Source organism: Electrona antarctica, assembly GCF_951216825.1.
Source record: "Electrona antarctica genome assembly, contig: scaffold_403, whole genome shotgun sequence".
Taxonomy (NCBI): Eukaryota; Metazoa; Chordata; class Actinopteri; order Myctophiformes; family Myctophidae; genus Electrona; species Electrona antarctica.
Window position 1 is genome coordinate 626 of NW_027637329.1, and position 21942 is coordinate 22567.

At 45.0% G+C, this 21942-nt stretch overlaps 1 protein-coding gene across 1 annotated transcript in view; it reads right to left on the reverse strand.

The window, feature by feature from the left end:
* Window positions 1-1030: 1030 nt before the first annotated feature.
* LOC306918985 (NACHT, LRR and PYD domains-containing protein 3-like) overlaps window positions 1031-21942 on the reverse strand; it is a gene marked incomplete at its 3' end in the record, with an annotated part of 96422 nt that continues 75510 nt past the window's right edge. Inside the window, exons 20-21 of the mRNA XM_079531821.1 lie at window positions 19411-19466; window positions 1031-1560 (exon numbers count right to left, since the gene is read on the reverse strand). Coding sequence (XP_079387947.1) covers window positions 1031-1560; window positions 19411-19466 — 586 coding nt within the window. The remainder of the gene's footprint in view (window positions 1561-19410; window positions 19467-21942) is intronic.

Below are 21942 nucleotides of genomic sequence, written 5' to 3' on the forward strand. Positions count from 1 at the left end.
AACTCTGAGAGTGTACAATTGGAACCAAATGGACCCTTACAGGTCTGTAACTCTGAGAGTGTACAAATGGAACCAAATGGACCCTTACAGGTCTGAAACTCTGAGAGTGTACAATTGGAACCAAATGGACCCTTACAGGTCTAACTCTGAGAGTGTACAAATGGAACCAAATGGACCCTTACGGGTCTGTAACTCTGAGAGTGTACAAATGGAACCAAATGGACCCTTATGGGTCTGTAACTCTGAGAGTGTAACACATGGAACCAAATGGACCCTTACGGGTCTGTAACTCTGAGAGTGTACATATGGAACCAAATGGACCCTTACAGGTCTGTAACTCTGAGAGTGTAACAAATGGAACCAAATGGACCCTTACGGGTCTGTAACTCTGAGAGTGTAACAAATGGAACCAAATGGACCCTTACAGGTCTGTAACTCTGAGAGTGTAACAAATGGAACCAAAAGGGTCCATTTGGTTATGGGGGTCTGAAGGCGTAATGGAGGTTGTTGAAATGTGGTATAAAATTTGAGAACCACAGTTTTGCAAAACAGTTAAAACATTTAAAACATTTAAAACAGTTAAAACAGTTAAAACAGTTAAAATGTCCTAAAACTAAATGACACTTTATTTACAAAATGTACAGAAAATACTACAGGTGTTCTAATATCTAATATCAATCATTTACATCAATAAACACTGAGGAGCCTGTGTGTGTGTGTGTGTGTGTGTGTGTGTGTGTGTGTGTGTGTGTGTGTGTGTGTGTGTGTGTGTGTGCGCGCGCGCGCGCGCAGGCGTGCGTGCGTTAGTGTGTGCAACTGTGCATGCATGTGTTTGTACACACACACACACACACACACACACACACACACACACACACACACACACACACACACACACACACACACACACACACACACACACACACACACACACACACACACACACACACACACACACACACACACACACACACACACACACACACACACACACAGCTACAGTGCATGTAGCTCCTCCTCCTCCTCTGACTCACAGAGACACTGAGTCCCCCACCCTCCAGAAGCTGAACCCAGCATAGAGAGGTCCAGTGAACCTGGACTGGAAGGTGTGCAGGTGTGTGAGTGTGTCAGAGGACAGTGTGTAGAAGGACACAGTGCCAGCAGCATGGTCTACATACACTGCTACTGTGGAGGAGGAGGAGGAGGGACTGACAGGGAGGACAGTCTGCTCCTCATTGTTGTGCCTCACAATGTACCTGGTATTACCACCATAACAGAACAGACTCCAGGACTGATCATTGTCTCCAAACCCACTCTCATCACCCCGTCTGGGGTGTTCTCCGTGTGCCACTGCTACACCAACCCATCCACTACACTTTACCTCATAGTAACAGCGTCCACTCAGTGTCTCTCTGGACATCACCTGACCGTAGGTCTCAAATCTGTGTGGATGAGGAGGATAGTTCTGATCCTTTCCCACCCTGCTCACCTTCCTGTTGTTCTCAGACAGAGAGAGGTCTCTGTGTGCTGTGTTTGGATCCAGTGTGAGTTCACACACATCTGATGAGAAGAACAACATGCAATACAGCACCAGTTTACAATCACACATAATAATAATATAATAATAATAATAATAATAATAATAATAATAATAATAATAATAATAATAATAATAATAATAATAATAATAATAATAATAATAATAATAATAATAATAATAATAATTTCACCACATTACTGTAACTAACCATCCTCTGCTTTCAATGTTAACAGATGGACTGTAATGCCCACAGGTCACCGCTAGAGGGCGCACCATGCCCGTGACAGACAGCTATAAGGTGACTTGATGAGGTGTTGGGTGAAATCAACCCTCAAGGCTTTCTGACAGACATATGGGAACCCCTCCCCTACTGGGCGGGGTTTTTCCTTTTCTTTGACATGACTTGGGCGTGTTCTAATGAAGTAGACTCTAGAGAAGCATTCCAGCAGCCAGCTGGTAGCATGCCTCGTTAGGCAATAGACCGTTAAGACCACCGGATTAAGGTTGGTGAGCAGGGACGGATTAGCCCCACAAGGGCCCCTGGGCCGGTAAATTTTTTGGGGCCCCCCTAGTGCGCACGCGCACAGAAATTTCGAGGTTTTTTGTGTTTTTATCATTTTTTTTACCTAAATTTAACTAAATCAATGGCCAATGAAGGTCCCCAGGAGCTTTTTTCAGGGCCTCAAACCCATTACAGGGCTTTACATTTTCCCAGAAGGGCCCCTCAGAGCCAAGGGCCCCTGGGCCACGGCCCCATTGGCCCAATGGCTAATTTGGCCCTGTTGGTGAGGGGTCCGTTAAAACGACCGGATTAACCCATTTAGGCCTGACGTCGAAGTTTTTAAAATGTCTTCTAAATCCTGACAGTTTTCTGAAATACCTAAGTTTCTATATCAGTGGTGCTCAATATTTCATGTCAAGGACCCCAAACATTATATGTATTGGCCGCGGACCCCCATTTGAAAATATGTTGTTCCAGGGACCCCTCAGAAGCAAAGATATGAGTTAAAAACGTTTGCTCTGAAAGAATATATATTCAAAGATTTGTGCCGCATTTTCACAATTTTTCAAAAATAGCAGATCTACAAGCTCATAGCGCGGCACTCGGTGTGGCACTCGGTGCCGTGCTATGAGCTTGTAGATCTGCTATTTTTCAATAGCTAAAGTATAACATCATGCTTAAAACACCAAAAGGGGTTCCCGCCCAAAATGGGTTGGTGAGGGGTCAGTTAAAACGACCAGATTAAGGTTGGTGAGGGGTCCGTTAAAACGACCGGATTAAGGTTGGTGAGGGGTCCGTTAAAACGACCGGATTAAGGTTGGTGAGGGGTGCGTTAAAACGACTGGATTAAGGTTGGTGAGGGGTCCGTTAAAACCACCGGATTAAGGTTGGTGAGGGGTGCGTTAAAACGACCGGATTAAGGTTGGTGAGGGGTCCGTTAAAACGACCGGATTAAGGTTGGTGAGGGGTCCGTTAAAACCACCGGATTAAGGTTGGTGAGGGGTGCGTTAAAACGACCGGATTAAGGTTGGTGAGGGGTGTGTTAAAACGACCGGATTAAGGTTGGTGAGGGGTGCGTTAAAACGACCGGATTAAGGTTGGTGAGGGGTCCGTTAAAACGACCGGATTAAGGTTGGTGAGGGGTCCGTTAAACGACCAGATAAAGGTTGGTAAGGGGTCCGTTAAAACGACCGGATTAAGGTTGGTGAGGGGTCCGTTAAAACGACCGGATTAAGGTTGGTGAGGGGTCCGTTAAAATGACCGGATTAAGGTTGGTGAGGGGTCCGTTAAAACGACCGGATTAAGGTTGGTGAGGGGTGCGTTAAAACGACAGGATTAAGGTTGGTGAGGGGTGCGTTAAAACCACCCGATTAAGGTTGGTGAGGGGTCAGTTAAAACGACCGGATTAAGGTTGGTGAGGGGCCCGTTAAAACGACCGGATTAAGGTTGGTGAGGGGTCCGTTAAAACGACCGGATTAAGGTTGGTGAGGGGTGTGTTAAAACGACCGGATTAAGGTTGGTGAGGGGTCCGTTAAAACGACCGGATTAAGGTTGGTGAGAGGTGCGTTAAAACGACCGGATTAAGGTTGGTGAGGGGTGCGTTAAAACGACCGGATTAAGGTTGGTGAGGGGTGCGTTAAAATGACCGGATTAAGGTTGGTGAGGGGTCCGTTAAAACGACAGGATTAAGGTTGGTGAGGGGTGCGTTAAAACCACCGGATTAAGGTTGGTGAGGGGTGCGTTAAAACGACCGGATTAAGGTTGGTGAGGGGTGCGTTAAAACGACCGGATTAAGGTTGGTGAGGGGTGCGTTAAAACCACCGGATTAAGGTTGGTGAGGGGTGCGTTAAAACGACCGGATTAACCCATTCAGGCCTGACGTTGAAGTTTTAAAAATGTCTTCTAAATCCTGACAGTTTTCTGAAATACCTAAGTTTCTATATCAGTGGTGCTCAATATTTCATGTCAAGGACCCCAAACATTATATGTAATTGGCCGCGGACCCCCATTTGAAAATATGTTGTTCCAGGGACCACTCAGAAGCAAAGATATGAGTTAAAAACGTTCGCTCTGAAAGAATATATATTCAAAGATTTGTGCCGCATTTTCACGAATTTTCAAAAATAGCAGACCTACAAGCTCATAGCGCGGCACCGAGTGCCGCGCTATGAGCTTGTAGATCTGCTATTTTTCAATAGCTAAAGTATAACATAATGCTTAAAACACCAAAAGGGGTTCCCGCCCAAAATGGGTTGGTGAGGGGTCAGTTAAAACGACCGGATTAAGGTTGGTGAGGGGTCCGTTAAAACGACCGGATTAAGGTTGGTGAGGGGTCCGTTAAAACGACTGGATTAAGGTTGGTGAGGGGTCCGTTAAAACGACCGGATTAAATTTGGTGAGGGGTGCGTTAAAACGACCGGATTAGGTTGGTGAAGGGTCCGTTAAAACGACCGGATTAAGGTTGGTAAGGGGTCAGTTAAAACGACCGGATTAAGGTTGGTGAGGGGTGCGTTAAAACGACCGGATTAAGGTTGGTGAGGGGTCCGTTAAAACGACCGGATTAAGGTTGGTGAGGGGTCCGTTAAAACGACCGGATTGAGGTTGGTGAGGGGTAAATTAAAACGACCGGATTAAGGTTGGTGAGGGGTCCGTTAAAACGACCGGATTAAGGTTGGTGAGGGGTCCGTTAAAACGACCGGATTAACCCATTTAGGCCTGACGTCGAAGTTTTAAAAATGTCTTCTAAATCCTGACAGTTTTCTGAAATACCTAAATTTCTATATCAGTGGTGCTCAATATTTCATGTCAAGGACCCCAAACATTATATGTAATTGGCCGCGGACCCCCATTTGAAAATATGTTGTTCCAGGGCCCCCTCCGAAGCAAAGATATGAGTTAAAACTTAAAAACGTTCGCTCTGAAAGAATATATATTCAAAGATTTGTGCCACATTTTCACGATTTTTCAAAAATAGCAGACCTACAAGCTCATAGCGCGGCACCGAGTGCCGCGCTATGAGCTTGTAGATCTGCTATTTTTCAATAGCTAAAGTATAACATAATGCTTAAAACACCAAAAGGGGTTCCCGCCCTAAATGGGTTGGTGAGGGGTGCGTTAAAACGACCGGATTAAGGTTGGTGAGGGGTCCGTTAAAACCACCGGATTAAGGTTGGTGAGGGGTCCGTTAAAACGACCGGATTAAGGTTGGTGAGGGGTGCGTTAAAACGACCGGATTAAGGTTGGTAAGGGGTCAGTTAAAACGACCGGATTAAGGTTGGTGAGGGGTGCGTTAAAACGACCGGATTAAGGTTGGTAAGGGGTCAGTTAAAACGACCGGATTAAGGTTGGTGAGGGGTGTGTTAAAACGACCGGATTAAGGTTGGTAAGGGGTCAGTTAAAACGACCGGATTAAGGTTGGTGAGGGGTGCGTTAAAACGACCGCATTAAGGTTGGTGAGGGGTCCGTTAAAACGTCCGGATTAAGGTTGGTGAGGGGTCCGTTAAAACGACGGATTAAGGTTGGTGAGGGGTCCGTTAAAACGACCAGATTAAGGTTGGTGAGGGGTGTGTTAAAACGACCGGATTAAGGTTGGTGAGGGGTCCGTTAAAACGACCGGATTAAGGTTGGTGAGGGGTGTGTTAAAACGACCGGATTAAGGTTGGTGAGGGGTGCGTTAAAACGACCGGATTAAGGTTGGTGAGGGGTCCGTTAAAACGACCGGATTAAGGTTGGTGAGGGATCCGTTAAAACGACCGGATAAAGGTTGGTAAGGGGTCCGTTAAAACGACCGGATTAAGGTTGGTGAGTGGTCCGTTAAAACGACCGGATTAAGGTTGGTGAGGGGTCCGTTAAAACGACCGGATTAAGGTTGGTGAGGGGTCCGTTAAAACGACTGGATTAAGGTTGGTGAGGGGTCCGTTAAAACGACCGGATTAAATTTGGTGAGGGGCGCGTTAAAACGACCGGATTAGGTTGGTGAGGGGTCCGTTAAAACGACCGGATTAAGGTTGGTAAGGGGTCAGTTAAAACGACCGGATTAAGGTTGGTGAGGGGTGCGTTAAAACGACCGGATTAAGGTTGGTGAGGGGCCCGTTAAAACGACCGGATAAAGGTTGGTGAGGGGTCCGTTAAAACGACCGGATTAAGGTTGGTGAGGGGTGTGTTAAAACGACCGGATTAAGGTTGGTAAGGGGTCAGTTAAAACGACCGGATTAAGGTTGGTGAGGGGTCCGTTAAAACGACCGGATTAAGGTTGGTGAGGGGTGTGTTAAAACGACCGGATTAAGGTTGGTGAGGGGTGCGTTAAAACGACCGGATTAAGGTTGGTGAGGGGTGCGTTAAAACGACCGCATTAAGGTTGGTGAGGGGTGCGTTAAAATGACCGGATTAAGGTTGGTGAGGGGTGCGTTAAAATGACCGGATTAAGGTTGGTGAGGGGTCCGTTAAAACCACCGGATTAAGGTTGGTGAGGGGTCCGTTAAAACGACCGGATTAACCCATTTAGGCCTGACGTCGAAGTTTAAAAAATGTCTTCTAAATCCTGACAGTTTTCTGAAATACCTAAATTTCTATATCAGTGGTGCTCAATATTTCATGTCAAGGACCCCAAACATTATATGTAATTGGCCACGGACCCCCATTTGAAAATGTGTTGTTCCAGGGACCACTCAGAAGCAAAGATATGAGTTAAAAACGTTCGCTCTGAAAGAATATATATTCAAAGATTTGTGCCGCATTTTCACGAATTTTCAAAAATAGCAGACCTACAAGCTCATAGCGCGAGCTTGTAGAAATGCTATTTTTCAATAGCTAAAGTATAACATAATAATTAAAACACCAAAAGGGGTTCCCGCCCAAAATGGGTTGGTGTGAGGGGTCAGTTAAAACGACCGGATTAAGGTTGGTGAGGGGTCCGTTAAAACGACCGGATTAAGGTTGGTGAGGGGTCCGTTGAAACGACTGGATTAAGGTTGGTGAGGGGTCCGTTAAAACGACCGGATTAAATTTGGTGAGGGGTGCGTTAAAACGACCGGATTAGGTTGGTGAGGGGTCTGTTAAAACGACCGGATTAAGGTTGGTAAGGGGTCAGTTAAAACGACCGGATTGAGGTTGGTGAGGGGTGCGTTAAAACGACCGGATTAAGGTTGGTGAGGGGTCCGTTAAAACGACCGGATTAAGGTTGGTGAGGGGTCCGTTAAAACCACCGGATTAACCCATTTAGGCCTGACGTCGAAGTTTTAAAAATGTCTTCTAAATCCTGACAGTTTTCTGAAATACCTAAGTTTCTATATCAGTGGTGCTCAATATTTCATGTCAAGGACCCCAAACATTATATGTAATTGGCCACGGACCCCCATTTGAAAATATGTTGTTCCAGGGCCCCCTCAGAAGCAAAGATATGAGTTAAAACTTAAAAACGTTCGCTCTGAAAGAATATATATTCAAAGATTTGTGCCGCATTTTCACGATTTTTCAAAAATAGCAGACCTACAAGCTCATAGCGCGGCACCGAGTGCCGCGCTATGAGTTTGTAGATCTGCTATTTTTTAATAGCTAAAGTATAACATAATGCTTAAAACACCAAAAGGGGTTCCCGCCCAAAATGGGTTGGTGAGGTGTCCGTTAAAACAACCGGATTAAGGTTGGTAAGGGGTCCGTTAAAACGACCGGATTAACGTTGGTGAGGGGTCCGTTAAAACGACAGGATTAAGGTTGTTGAGGAGTGTGTTAAAACGACCGGATTAAGGTTGGTGAGGGGTGCGTTAAAACGACCGGATTAAGGTTGGTGAGGGGTGCGTTAAAACGACCGGATAAAGTTTGGTGAGGGGTGCGTTAAAACGACCGGATTAAGGTTGGTGAGGGGTGCGTTAAAACGACCGGATTAAGGTTGGTGAGGGGTGTGTTAAAACGACCGGATTAAGGTTGGTGAGGGGTCCGTTAAAACGACCGGATTAAGGTTGGTGAGGGGTCAGTTAAAACGACCGGATTAAGGTTGGTGAGGGGTCCGTTAAAACGACCAGATTAAGGTTGGTGAGGGGTGTGTTAAAACGACCGGATTAAGGTTGGTGAGGGGTGCGTTAAAACGACCGGATTAAGGTTGGTGAGGGGTGCGTTAAAACGACCGCATTAAGGTTGGTGAGGGGTGCGTTAAAATGACCGGATTAAGGTTGGTGAGGGGTGCGTTAAAATGACCGGATTAAGGTTGGTGAGGGGTCCGTTAAAACCACCGGATTAAGGTTGGTGAGGGGTCCGTTAAAACGACCGGATTAACCCATTTAGGCCTGACGTTGAAGTTTAAAAAATGTCTTCTAAATCCTGACAGTTTTCTGAAATACCTAAGTTTCTATATCAGTGGTGCTCAATATTTCATGTCAAGGACCCCAAACATTATATGTAATTGGCCACGGACCCCCATTTGAAAATATGTTGTTCCAGGGACCCCTCAGAAGCAAAGATATGAGTTCAAAACGTTCGCTCTGAAAGAATATATATTCAAAGATTTGTGCCGCATTTTCACGAATTTTCAAAAATAGCAGACCTACAAGCTCATAGCGCGGCACCGAGTGCCGCGCTATGAGCTTGTAGATCTGCTATTTTTCAATAGCTAAAGTATAACATAATGCTTAAAACACCAAAAGGGGTTCCCGCCCAAAATGGGTTGGTGAGGGGTCAGTTAAAACGACCGGATTAAGGTTGGTGAGGGGTCAGTTAAAACGACCGGATTAAGGTTGGTGAGGGGTCCGTTAAAGCGACCGGATTAAGGTTGGTGAGGGGTACGTTAAAATGACCGGATTAAGGTTGGTGAGGGGTGCGTTAAAACGACCGGATTAAGGTTGGTGAGGGGTCCGTTAAAACGACCGGATTAAGGTTGGTGAGGGGTCCGTTAAAGCGACCGGATTAAGGTTGGTGAGGGGTCCGTTAAAACGACCGGATTAAGGTTGGTGAGGGGTGTGTTAAAACGACCGGATTAAGGTTGGTAAGGGGTCAGTTAAAACGACCGGATTAAGGTTGGTGAGGGGTGTGTTAAAACGACCGGATTAAGGTTGGTAAGGGGTCAGTTAAAACGACCGGATTAAGGTTGGTGAGGGGTGCGTTAAAACGACCGCATTAAGGTTGGTGAGGGGTCCGTTAAAACGTCCGGATTAAGGTTGGTGAGGGGTCCGTTAAAACGACGGATTAAGGTTGGTGAGGGGTCCGTTAAAACGACCAGATTAAGGTTGGTGAGGGGTGTGTTAAAACGACCGGATTAAGGTTGGTGAGGGGTCCGTTAAAACGACCGGATTAAGGTTGGTGAGGGGTGCGTTAAAACGACCGGATTAAGGTTGGTGAGGGGTCCGTTAAAACGACCGGATTAAGGTTGGTGAGGGATCCGTTAAAACGACCGGATAAAGGTTGGTAAGGGGTCCGTTAAAACGACCGGATTAAGGTTGGTGAGGGGTCCGTTAAAACGACCGGATTAAGGTTGGTGAGGGGTCCGTTAAAACGACCGGATTAAGGTTGGTGAGGGGTCCGTTAAAACGACTGGATTAAGGTTGGTGAGGGGTCCGTTAAAACGACCGGATTAAATTTGGTGAGGGGCGCGTTAAAACGACCGGATTAGGTTGGTGAGGGGTCCGTTAAAACGACCGGATTAAGGTTGGTAAGGGGTCAGTTAAAACGACCGGATTAAGGTTGGTGAGGGGTGCGTTAAAACGACCGGATTAAGGTTGGTGAGGGGCCCGTTAAAACGACCGGATAAAGGTTGGTGAGGGGTCTGTTAAAACGACCGGATTAAGGTTGGTGAGGGGTGTGTTAAAACGACCGGATTAAGGTTGGTAAGGGGTCAGTTAAAACGACCGGATTAAGGTTGGTGAGGGGTCCGTTAAAACGACCGGATTAAGGTTGGTGAGGGGTGTGTTAAAACGACCGGATTAAGGTTGGTGAGGGGTGCGTTAAAACGACCGGATTAAGGTTGGTGAGGGGTGCGTTAAAACGACCGCATTAAGGTTGGTGAGGGGTGCGTTAAAATGACCGGATTAAGGTTGGTGAGGGGTGCGTTAAAATGACCGGATTAAGGTTGGTGAGGGGTCCGTTAAAACCACCGGATTAAGGTTGGTGAGGGGTCCGTTAAAACGACCGGATTAACCCATTTAGGCCTGACGTCGAAGTTTAAAAAATGTCTTCTAAATCCTGACAGTTTTCTGAAATACCTAAGTTTCTATATCAGTGGTGCTCAATATTTCATGTCAAGGACCCCAAACATTATATGTAATTGGCCACGGACCCCCATTTGAAAATGTGTTGTTCCAGGGACCACTCAGAAGCAAAGATATGAGTTAAAAACGTTCGCTCTGAAAGAATATATATTCAAAGATTTGTGCCGCATTTTCACGAATTTTCAAAAATAGCAGACCTACAAGCTCATAGCGCGGCACCGAGTGCCGCGCTATGAGTTTGTAGATCTGCTATTTTTCAATAGCTAAATTATAACATAATGCTTAAAACACCAAAAGGGGTTCCCGCCCAAAATGGGTTGGTGAGGGGTCCGTTAAAACGACCGGATTAAGGTTGGTGAGGGGTGCGTTAAAACGACCGGATTAAGGTTGGTGAGGGGTGCGTTAAAACGACCGGATTAAGGTTGGTGAGGGGTCCGTTAAAACGACCGGATTAAGGTTGGTCAGGGGTCCGTTAAAACGACCGGATTAAGGTTGGTGAGGGGTGCGTTAAAACGACCGGATTAAGGTTGGTGAGGGGTCCGTTAAAACGACCGGATTAAGGTTGGTGAGGGGTCCGTTAAAACCACCGGATTAAGGTTGGTGAGGGGTCCGTTAAAACCACCGGATTAAGGTTGGTGAGGGGTGCGTTAAAACGACCGGATTAAGGTTGGTGAGGGGTGCGTTAAAACGACCGGATTAAGGTTGGTGACGGCTCCGTTAAAACCACCGGATTAAGGTTGGTGAGGGGTCCGTTAAAACGACCGGATTAAGGTTGGTGAGGGGTCCGTTAAAACCACCGGATTAAGGTTGGTGAGGGGTCCGTTAAAACCACCGGATTAAGGTTGGTGAGGGGTCCGTTAAAACCACCGGATTAAGGTTGGTGAGGGGTGCGTTAAAACGACCGGATTAAGGTTGGTGAGGGGTGCGTTAAAACGACCGGATTAAGGTTGGTGAGGGCTCCGTTAAAACCACCGGATTAAGGTTGGTGAGGGGTCCGTTAAAAGGACCGGATTAAGGTTGGTGAGGGGTCCGTTAAAACGACCAGATTTACCCATTCAGTACGGGAACCCCTTTTGGTGTTTTAACTAAGCATTATGTTATACTTTAGCTATTGAAAAATAGCAGATCTACAAGCTCATAGCGTGCCACTGAGTGGCGCACTACGAGCTTGTAGGTCCGCTATTTTTGAAAAATCGTGAAAATGTGGGCACAAATCTTTGAATATAGATATTCTTTCAGAGCGAACATTTTTAACTCAAATCTTTGCTTCTGGGGGGGTCCCTGGAACTACATATTTTCAAACGGGGGTTGGCGGCCAATTACATATAATTTTTGAAATATTGAGCACTACTGATATAGAAACATAGGTATTTCAGAAAACTGTCAGGATTTAGAAGACATTTTTTAAATGTTGACGTCAGGCCTAAATGGGTAAAACACTGGGCTGTTTAAATGTTGACGTCAGGCCTAAATGGGTAAAACACTGGGCTGTTTAAATGTTGACGTCAGGCCTAAATGGGTAAAACACTGGGCTGTTTAAATGTTGACATCAGGCCTAAATGGGTAAAACACTGGGCTGTTTAAATGTTGACGTCAGGCCTAAATGGGTAAAACACTGGGCTGTTTAAATGTTGACATCAGGCCTAAATGGGTAAACACTGGGCTGTTTAAATGTTGACGTCAGGCCTAAATGGGTAAAACACTGGGCTGTTTAAATGTTGACGTCAGGCCTAAATGGGTAAAACACTGGGCTGTTTAAATGTTGACATCAGGCCTAAATGGGTAAAACACTGGGCTGTTTAAATGTTGACGTCAGGCCTAAATGGGTAAAACACTGGGCCGTTTAAATGTTGACGTCAGGCCTAAATGGGTAAAACACTGGGCTGTTTAAATGTTGACGTCAGGCCTAAATGGGTAAAACACTGGGCTGTTTAAATGTTGACATCAGGCCTAAATGGGTAAAACACTGGGCTGTTTAAATGTTGACATCAGGCCTAAATGGGTAAAACACTGGGCTGTTTAAATGTTGACATCAGGCCTAAATGGGTAAAACACTGGGCTGTTTAAATGTTGACTTCAGGCCTAAATGGGTAAAACACTGGGCTGTTTAAATGTTGACATCAGGCCTAAATGGGTAAAACACTGGGCTGTTTAAATGTTGACGTCAGGCCTAAATGGGTAAAACACTGGGCTGTTTAAATGTTGACGTCAGGCCTAAATGGGTAAAACACTGGGCTGTTTAAATGTTGACTTCAGGCCTAAATGGGTAAAACACTGGGCTGTTTAAATGTTGACGTCAGGCCTAAATGGGTAAAACACTGGGCTGTTTAAATGTTGACATCAGGCCTAAATGGGTAAAACACTGGGTCGTTTAAATGTTGACATCAGGCCTAAATGGGTAAAACACTGGGTCGTTTAAATGTTGACGTCAGGCCTAAATGGGTAAAACACTGGGTCGTTTAAATGTTGACATCAGGCCTAAATGGGTAAAACACTGGGCTGTTTAAATGTTGACATCAGGCCTAAATGGGTAAAACACTGGGTCGTTTAAATGTTGACATCAGGCCTAAATGGGTAAAACACTGGGCTGTTTAAATGTTGACATCAGGCCTAAATGGGTAAAACACTGGGCTGTTTAAATCTTGACATCAGGCCTAAATGGGTAAAACACTGGGCTGTTTAAATGTTGACATCAGGCCTAAATGGGTAAAACACTGGGCTGTTTAAATGTTGACGTCAGGCCTAAATGGGTAAAACACTGGGCTGTTTAAATGTTGACGTCAGGCCTAAATGGGTAAAACACTGGGCTGTTTAAATGTTGACGTCAGGCCTAAATGGGTAAAACACTGGGCTGTTTAAATGTTGACGTCAGGCCTAAATGGGTAAAACACTGGGCTGTTTAAATGTTGACATCAGGCCTAAATGGGTAAAACACTGGGCTGTTTAAATGTTGACGTCAGGCCTAAATGGGTAAAACACTGGGCTGTTTAAATGTTGACATCAGGCCTAAATGGGTAAAACACTGGGCTGTTTAAATGTTGACGTCAGGCCTAAATGGGTAAAACACTGGGCTGTTTAAATGTTGACGTCAGGCCTAAATGGGTAAAACACTGGGCTGTTTAAATGTTGACGTCAGGCCTAAATGGGTAAAACACTGGGCTGTTTAAATGTTGACGTCAGGCCTAAATGGGTAAAACACTGGGCTGTTTAAATGTTGACGTCAGGCCTAAATGGGTAAAACACTGGGCCGTTTAAATGTTGACATCAGGCCTAAATGGGTAAAACACTGGGCTGTTTAAATGTTGACGTCAGGCCTAAATGGGTAAAACACTGGGCTGTTTAAATGTTGACGTCAGGCCTAAATGGGTAAAACACTGGGCTGTTTAAATGTTGACGTCAGGCCTAAATGGGTAAAACACTGGGCTGTTTAAATGTTGACGTCAGGCCTAAATGGGTAAAACACTGGGCTGTTTAAATGTTGACGTCAGGCCTAAATGGGTAAAACACTGGGCCGTTTAAATGTTGACGTCAGGCCTAAATGGGTAAAACACTGGGCTGTTTAAATGTTGACGTCAGGCCAAAATGGGTAAAACACTGGGCTGTTTAAATGTTGACATCAGGCCTAAATGGGTAAAACACTGGGCTGTTTAAATGTTGACATCAGGCCTAAATGGGTAAAACACTGGGCTGTTTAAATGTTGACATCAGGCCTAAATGGGTAAAACACTGGGCTGTTTAAATGTTGACGTCAGGCCTAAATGGGTAAAACACTGGGCTGTTTAAATGTTGACGTCAGACCTAAATGGGTAAAACACTGGGTCGTTTAAATGTTGACGTCAGACCTAAATGGGTAAAACACTGGGTCGTTTAAATGTTGACGTCAGGCCTAAATGGGTAAAACACTGGGTCGTTTAAATGTTGACGTCAGGCCTAAATGGGTAAAACACTGGGCCGTTTAAATGTTGACGTCAGGCCTAAATGGGTAAAACACTGGGCTGTTTAAATGTTGACATCAGGCCTAAATGGGTAAAACACTGGGCTGTTTAAATGTTGACGTCAGGCCAAAATGGGTAAAACACTGGGCTGTTTAAATGTTGACATCAGGCCTAAATGGGTAAAACACTGGGCTGTTTAAATGTTGACATCAGGCCTAAATGGGTAAAACACTGGGCTGTTTAAATGTTGACATCAGGCCTAAATGGGTAAAACACTGGGCTGTTTAAATGTTGACGTCAGGCCTAAATGGGTAAAACACTGGGCTGTTTAAATGTTGACGTCAGACCTAAATGGGTAAAACACTGGGTCGTTTAAATGTTGACGTCAGACCTAAATGGGTAAAACACTGGGTCGTTTAAATGTTGACGTCAGGCCTAAATGGGTAAAACACTGGGTCGTTTAAATGTTGACGTCAGACCTAAATGGGTAAAACACTGGGCTGTTTAAATGTTGACGTCAGGCCTAAATGGGTAAAACACTGGGCTGTTTAAATGTTGACGTCAGACCTAAATGGGTAAAACACTGGGCTGTTTAAATGTTGACATCAGGCCTAAATGGGTAAAACACTGGGCTGTTTAAATGTTGACATCAGGCCTAAATGGGTAAAACACTGGGCTGTTTAAATGTTGACATCAGGCCTAAATGGGTAAAACACTGGGTTGTTTAAATGTTGACATCAGGCCTAAATGGGTAAAACACTGGGCTGTTTAAATGTTGACGTCAGACCTAAATGGGTAAAACACTGGGATGTTTAAATGTTGACGTCAGACCTAAATGGGTAAAACACTGGGATGTTTAAATGTTGACGTCAGACCTAAATGGGTAAAACACTTTGCTGTTTAAATGTTGACATCAGGCCTAAATGGGTAAAACACTGGGCTGTTTAAATGTTGACATCAGGCCTAAATGGGTAAAACACTGGGCTGTTTAAATGTTGACGTCAGGCCTAAATGGGTAAAACACTGGGCCGTTTAAATGTTGACATCAGGCCTAAATGGGTAAAACACTGGGCTGTTTAAATGTTGACATCAGGCCTAAATGGGTAAAACACTGGGCTGTTTAAATGTTGACGTCAGGCCTAAATGGGTAAAACACTGGGCTGTTTAAATGTTGACGTCAGGCCTAAATGGGTAAAACACTGGGCTGTTTAAATGTTGACATCAGGCCTAAATGGGTAAAACACTGGGTCGTTTAAATGTTGACATCAGGCCTAAATGGGTAAAACACTGGGTCGTTTAAATGTTGACGTCAGGCCTAAATGGGTAAAACACTGGGTGGTTTAAATGTTGACGTCAGACCTAAATGGGTAAAACACTGGGCTGTTTAAATGTTGACATCAGACCTAAATGGGTAAAACACTGGGCTGTTTAAATGTTGACGTCAGGCCTAAATGGGTAAAACACTGGGCTGTTTAAATGTTGACATCAGGCCTAAATGGGTAAAACACTGGGCTGTTTAAATGTTGACGTCAGGCCTAAATGGGTAAAACACTGGGCTGTTTAAATGTTGACGTCAGGCCTAAATGGGTAAAACACTGGGCTGTTTAAAAGGTTGACATCAGGCCTAAATGGGTAAAACACTGGGCTGTTTAAATGTTGACGTCAGGCCTAAATGGGTAAAACACTGGGCTGTTTAAATGTTGACATCAGGCCTAAATGGGTAAAACACTGGGCTGTTTAAATGTTGACATCAGGCCTAAATGGGTAAAACACTGGGTGGTTTAAATGTTGACGTCAGGCCTAAATGGGTAAAACACTGGGCTGTTTAAATGTTGACGTCAGGCCTAAATGGGTAAAACACTGGGCTGTTTAAATGTTGACATCAGGCCTAAATGGGTAAAACACTGGGCTGTTTAAATGTTGACGTCAGGCCTAAATGGGTAAAACACTGGGCCGTTTAAATGTTGACATCAGGCCTAAATGGGTAAAACACTGGCTGTTTAAATGTTGACGTCAGGCCTAAATGGGTAAAACACTGGGCTGTTTAAATGTTGACGTCAGGCCTAAATGGGTAAAACACTGGCTGTTTAAATGTTGACGTCAGGCCTAAATGGGTAAAACACTGGGCCGTTTAAATGTTGACATCAGGCCTAAATGGGTAAAACACTGGCTGTTTAAATGTTGACGTCAGGCCTAAATGGGTAAAACACTGGGCCGTTTAAATGTTGACGTCAGGCCTAAATGGGTAAAACACTGGGCTGTTTAAATGTTGACATCAGGCCTAAATGGGTAAAACACTGGGCTGTTTAAATGTTGACGTCAGGCCTAAATGGGTAAAACACTGGCTGTTTAAATGTTGACGTCAGGCCTAAATGGGTAAAACACTGGGCTGTTTAAATGTTGACGTCAGGCCTAAATGGGTAAAACACTGGCTGTTTAAATGTTGACGTCAGGCCTAAATGGGTAAAACACTGGCTGTTTAAATGTTGACGTCAGGCCTAAATGGGTAAAACACTGGGCTGTTTAAATGTTGACGTCAGGCCTAAATGGGTAAAACACTGGGCCGTTTAAATGTTGACATCAGGCCTAAATGGGTAAAACACTGGCTGTTTAAATGTTGACATCAGGCCTAAATGGGTAAAACACTGGGCCGTTTAAATGTTGACGTCAGGCCTAAATGGGTAAAACACTGGCTGTTTAAATGTTGACGTCAGGCCTAAATGGGTAAAACACTGGGCTGTTTAAATGTTGACGTCAGGCCTAAATGGGTAAAACACTGGGCCGTTTAAATGTTGACATCAGGCCTAAATGGGTAAAACACTGGGCTGTTTAAATGTTGACGTCAGGCCTAAATGGGTAAAACACTGGGTGGTTTAAATGTTGACGTCAGGCCTAAATGGGTAAAACACTGGGTGGTTTAAATGTTGACGTCAGGCCTAAATGGGTAAAACACTGGGCTGTTTAAATGTTGACATCAGGCCTAAATGGGTAAAACACTGGGTCGTTTAAATGTTGACGTCAGGCCTAAATGGGTAAAACACTGGGCTGTTTAAATGTTGACATCAGGCCTAAATGGGTAAAACACTGGGCTGTTTAAATGTTGACATCAGGCCTAAATGGGTAAAACACTGGGCTGTTTAAATGTTGACGTCAGGCCTAAATGGGTAAAACACTGGGCCGTTTAAATGTTGACGTCAGGCCTAAATGGGTAAAACACTGGGCTGTTTAAATGTTGACGTCAGGCCTAAATGGGTAAAACACTGGGCCGTTTAAATGTTGACGTCAGGCCTAAATGGGTAAAACACTGGGCTGTTTAAATGTTGACATCAGGCCTAAATGGGTAAAACACTGGGCTGTTTAAATGTTGACATCAGGCCTAAATGGGTAAAACACTGGGCTGTTTAAATGTTGACTTCAGGCCTAAATGGGTAAAACAATGGGTTGTTTAAATGTTGACGTCAGGCCTAAATGGGTAAAACACTGGGCTGTTTAAATGTTGACGTCAGGCCTAAATGGGTAAAACACTGGGCTGTTTAAATGTTGACGTCAGGCCTAAATGGGTAAAACACTGGGCTGTTTAAATGTTGACATCAGGCCTAAATGGGTAAAACACTGGGCTGTTTAAATGTTGACATCAGGCCTAAATGGGTAAAACACTGGGCTGTTTAAATGTTGACTTCAGGCCTAAATGGGTAAAACAATGGGTCGTTTAAATGTTGACGTCAGGCCTAAATGGGTAAAACACTGGGCTGTTTAAATGTTGACATCAGGCCTAAATGGGTAAAACACTGGGCTGTTTAAATGTTGACATCAGGCCTAAATGGGTAAAACAATGGGTCGTTTAAATGTTGACGTCAGGCCTAAATGGGTAAAACACTGGGTGGTTTAAATGTTGACTTCAGGCCTAAATGGGTAAAACACTGGGCTGTTTAAATGTTGACATCAGACCTAAATGGGTAAAACACTGGGCTGTTTAAATGTTGACATCAGGCCTAAATGGGTAAAACACTGGGCTGTTTAAATGTTGACATCAGGCCTAAATGGGTAAAACACTGGGCTGTTTAAATGTTGACGTCAGGCCTAAATGGGTAAAACACTGGGCTGTTTAAATGTTGACATCAGACCTAAATGGGTAAAACACTGGGCTGTTTAAATGTTGACATCAGGCCTAAATGGGTAAAACACTGGGCTGTTTAAATGTTGACGTCAGGCCTAAATGGGTAAAACACTGGGCTGTTTAAATGTTGACATCAGACCTAAATGGGTAAAACACTGGGCTGTTTAAATGTTGACGTCAGGCCTAAATGGGTAAAACACTGGGCTGTTTAAATGTTGACGTCAGGCCTAAATGGGTAAAACACTGGGCTGTTTAAATGTTGACGTCAGGCCTAAATGGGTAAAACTCTGGGTCGTTCCCAACTCCTAGGGAGAGCCTTGGGTGAGATCTCAACCCATTTAGACCCGAGACCAGATTCTACAAATGTCTTCTAAATCATGACAGGTTTCTGAAAAACCCTATGTTTCTATGTCAGTGGTTCTCAAACTATTTCATGTCAAGGACCCCCAAAATTATATGAATTTGGCCTCCGACCCCCATCTCAAAACATGTTGTTTCAGGGACCCCTCAGAATCGTGAGTTAAAAACATTCGCTCTGAAAGAATATATATTCAAAGATTTGTGCCGCATTTTCACGATTTTTCAAAAATAGCAGACCTACAAGCTCGTAGTGCGGCACTCGGTGCCGCGCTACGAGCTTGTAGATCAGCTATTTTTCAATAGCTAAAGTATAACATTATCATCTTCAATCAAGTCAGTGGTTCTCAAACTGTTTCATACAAAGGACCCACATTTATATTATATTTGGCCACAGACCCCCATCATGAAGAGAAGAGGAAAACACTTTATTATATTATATTATATATATTATATTATATTTGGCCACAGACCCCCATCATGAAGAGAAGAGGAAAACACTTTATTATATTATATTATATATATTATATTATATTTGGCCACAGACCCCCATCATGAAGAGAAGAGGAAAACATATTGTTCATAAATATCCATGGATGAAGAGGTTAAAGTTATTGTGATGCTGTATTAACACATTTAGCTGGGGACCCCCTGGAACCCCCCAAGGACCCCTGGAGGGTCCCCAGACCCCACTTTGAGAACCAATGACCTAATAGCTGGATGTGATGCTTTGACTGAATGAATATCACAGAATAGCAACTTACTCGTCATGCTCTTCCTCAAACCTGGTTTCAGCCAACACTCTCCACCGTGGTCCACACTGGAGTTGGAGGAGAGACAAAGTCACACCTGAATATTCTCTATGATAATATAATTGATGATGATTTTACACCATTAAACATCAAACAACACAGAACAGCATCACAGTATGATTGAGTCCTTCTCTCCTAGTTATTGATTTATTGATGTATTCATATCGTATTGATTACCTAGTTATTGATGTATTCATAGCCTATTGATTACCTAGTTATTGATTTTCTATCAGAGGTGAGCTGGCAGAACAGAGGTCATTCTGGAGTGACAAGCAGGTGCAATCTGACTCTCACAGCCTCCTGCTGCCAGAGTTGAACTGACTAACTGTCTCTCACAGCCTCCTGCTGTCAGAGTTGAACTGACTAACTGTCTCACACAGCCTCCTGCTGTCAGAGTTGAACTGACTAACTGTCTCTCACAGCCTCCTGCTGCCAGAGTTGAACTGACTAACTGTCTCTCACAGCCTCCTGCTGTCAGAGTTGAACTGACTAACTGTCTCACACAGCCTCCTGCTGCCAGAGTTGAACTGACTGTCTCTCACAGCCTCCTGCTGTCAGAGTTGAACTGACTAACTGTCTCTCACAGCCTCCTGCTGTCAGAGTTGAACTAACTGTCTCTCACAGCCTCCTGCTGCCAGAGTTGAACTGACTAACTGTCTCTCACAGCCTCCTGCTGCCAGAGTTGAACTGACTAACTGTCTCTCACAGCCTCCTGCTGTCAGAGTTGAACTGACTAACTGTCTCTCACAGCCTCCTGCTGCCAGAGTTGAACTGACTAACTGTCTCTCACAGCCTCCTGCTGTCAGAGGTGAACTGACTAACTGTCTCTCACAGCCTCCTGCTGCCAGAGTTGAACTGACTAACTGTCTCTCACAGCCTCCTGCTGTCAGAGTTGAACTGACTAACTGTCTCTCACAGCCTCCTGCTGCCAGAGTTGAACTGACTAACTGTCTCTCACAGCCTCCTGCTGCCAGAGTTGAACTGACTAACTGTCTCTCACAGCCTCCTGCTGTCAGAGTTGAACTGACTAACTGTCTCTCACAGCCTTCTGCTGTCAGAGTTGAACTGACTAACTGTCTCTCACAGCCTCCTGCTGTCAGAGTTGAACTAACTAACTGTCTCTCACAGCCTCCTGCAGCCAGAGTTGAACTGACTAACTGTCTCTCACAGCCTCCTGCTGTCAGAGTTGAACTGACTAACTGTCTCTCACAGCCTTCTGCTGTCAGAGTTGAACTGACTAACTGTCTCTCACAGCCTCCTGCTGTCAGAGTTGAACTGACTAACTGTCTCTCACAGCCTCCTGCAGCCAGAGTTGAACTGACTAACTGTCTCTCACAGCCTCCTGCTGCCAGAGTTGAACTGACTAACTGTCTCTCTCACAGCCTCCTGCTGCCAGAGTTGAACTGACTAACTGTCTCTCACAGCCTCCTGCTGTCAGAGTTGAACTGACTAACTGTCTCTCACAGCCTCCTGCTGCCAGAGTTGAACTGACTAACTGTCTCTCACAGCCTCCTGCTGCCAGAGTTGAACTGACTAACTGTCTCTCACAGCCTCCTGCTGCCAGAGTTGAACTGACTAACTGTCTCTCACAGCCTCCTGCTGCCAGAGTTGAACTGACTAACTGTCTCTCACAGCCTCCTGCTGCCAGAGTTGAACTGACTAACTGTCTCTCACAGCCTCCTGCTGCCAGAGTTGAACTGACTAACTGTCTCACACAGCCTCCTGCTGTCAGAGTTGAACTGACTAACTGTCTCTCACAGCCTCCTGCTGCCAGAGTTGAACTGACTAACTGTCTCTCACAGCCTCCTGCTGCCAGAGTTGAACTGACTAACTGTCTCTCACAGCCTCCTGCTGCCAGAGTTGAACTGACTAACTGTCTCACACAGCCTCCTGCTGCCAGAGTTGAACTGACTAACTGTCTCACACAGCCTCCTGCTGCCAGAGTTGAACTGACTAACTGTCTCTCACAGCCTCCTGCTGTCAGAGTTGAACTGACTAACTGTCTCTCACAGCCTCCTGCTGCCAGAGTTGAACTGACTAACTGTCTCTCACAGCCTCCTGCTGCCAGAGTTGAACTGACTAACTGTCTCTCACAGCCTCCTGCTGTCAGGGTTGAACTGACTAACTGTCTCTCACAGCCTCCTGCTGTCAGAGTTGAACTGACTAACTGTCTCTCACAGCCTCCTGCTGTCAGAGTTGAACTGACTAACTGTCTCTCACAGCCTCCTGCTGCCAGAGTTGAACTGACTAACTGTCTCTCACAGCCTCCTGCTGCCAGAGTTGAACTGACTAACTGTCTCTCACAGCCTCCTGCTGCCAGAGTTGAACTGACTAACTGTCTCTCACAGCCTCCTGCTGCCAGAGTTGAACTGACTAACTGTCTCTCACAGCCTCCTGCTGTCAGAGTTGAACTGACTAACTGTCTCTCACAGCCTCCTGCTGTCAGAGTTGAACTGACTAACTGTGCAGCCTCCTGCTGCCAGA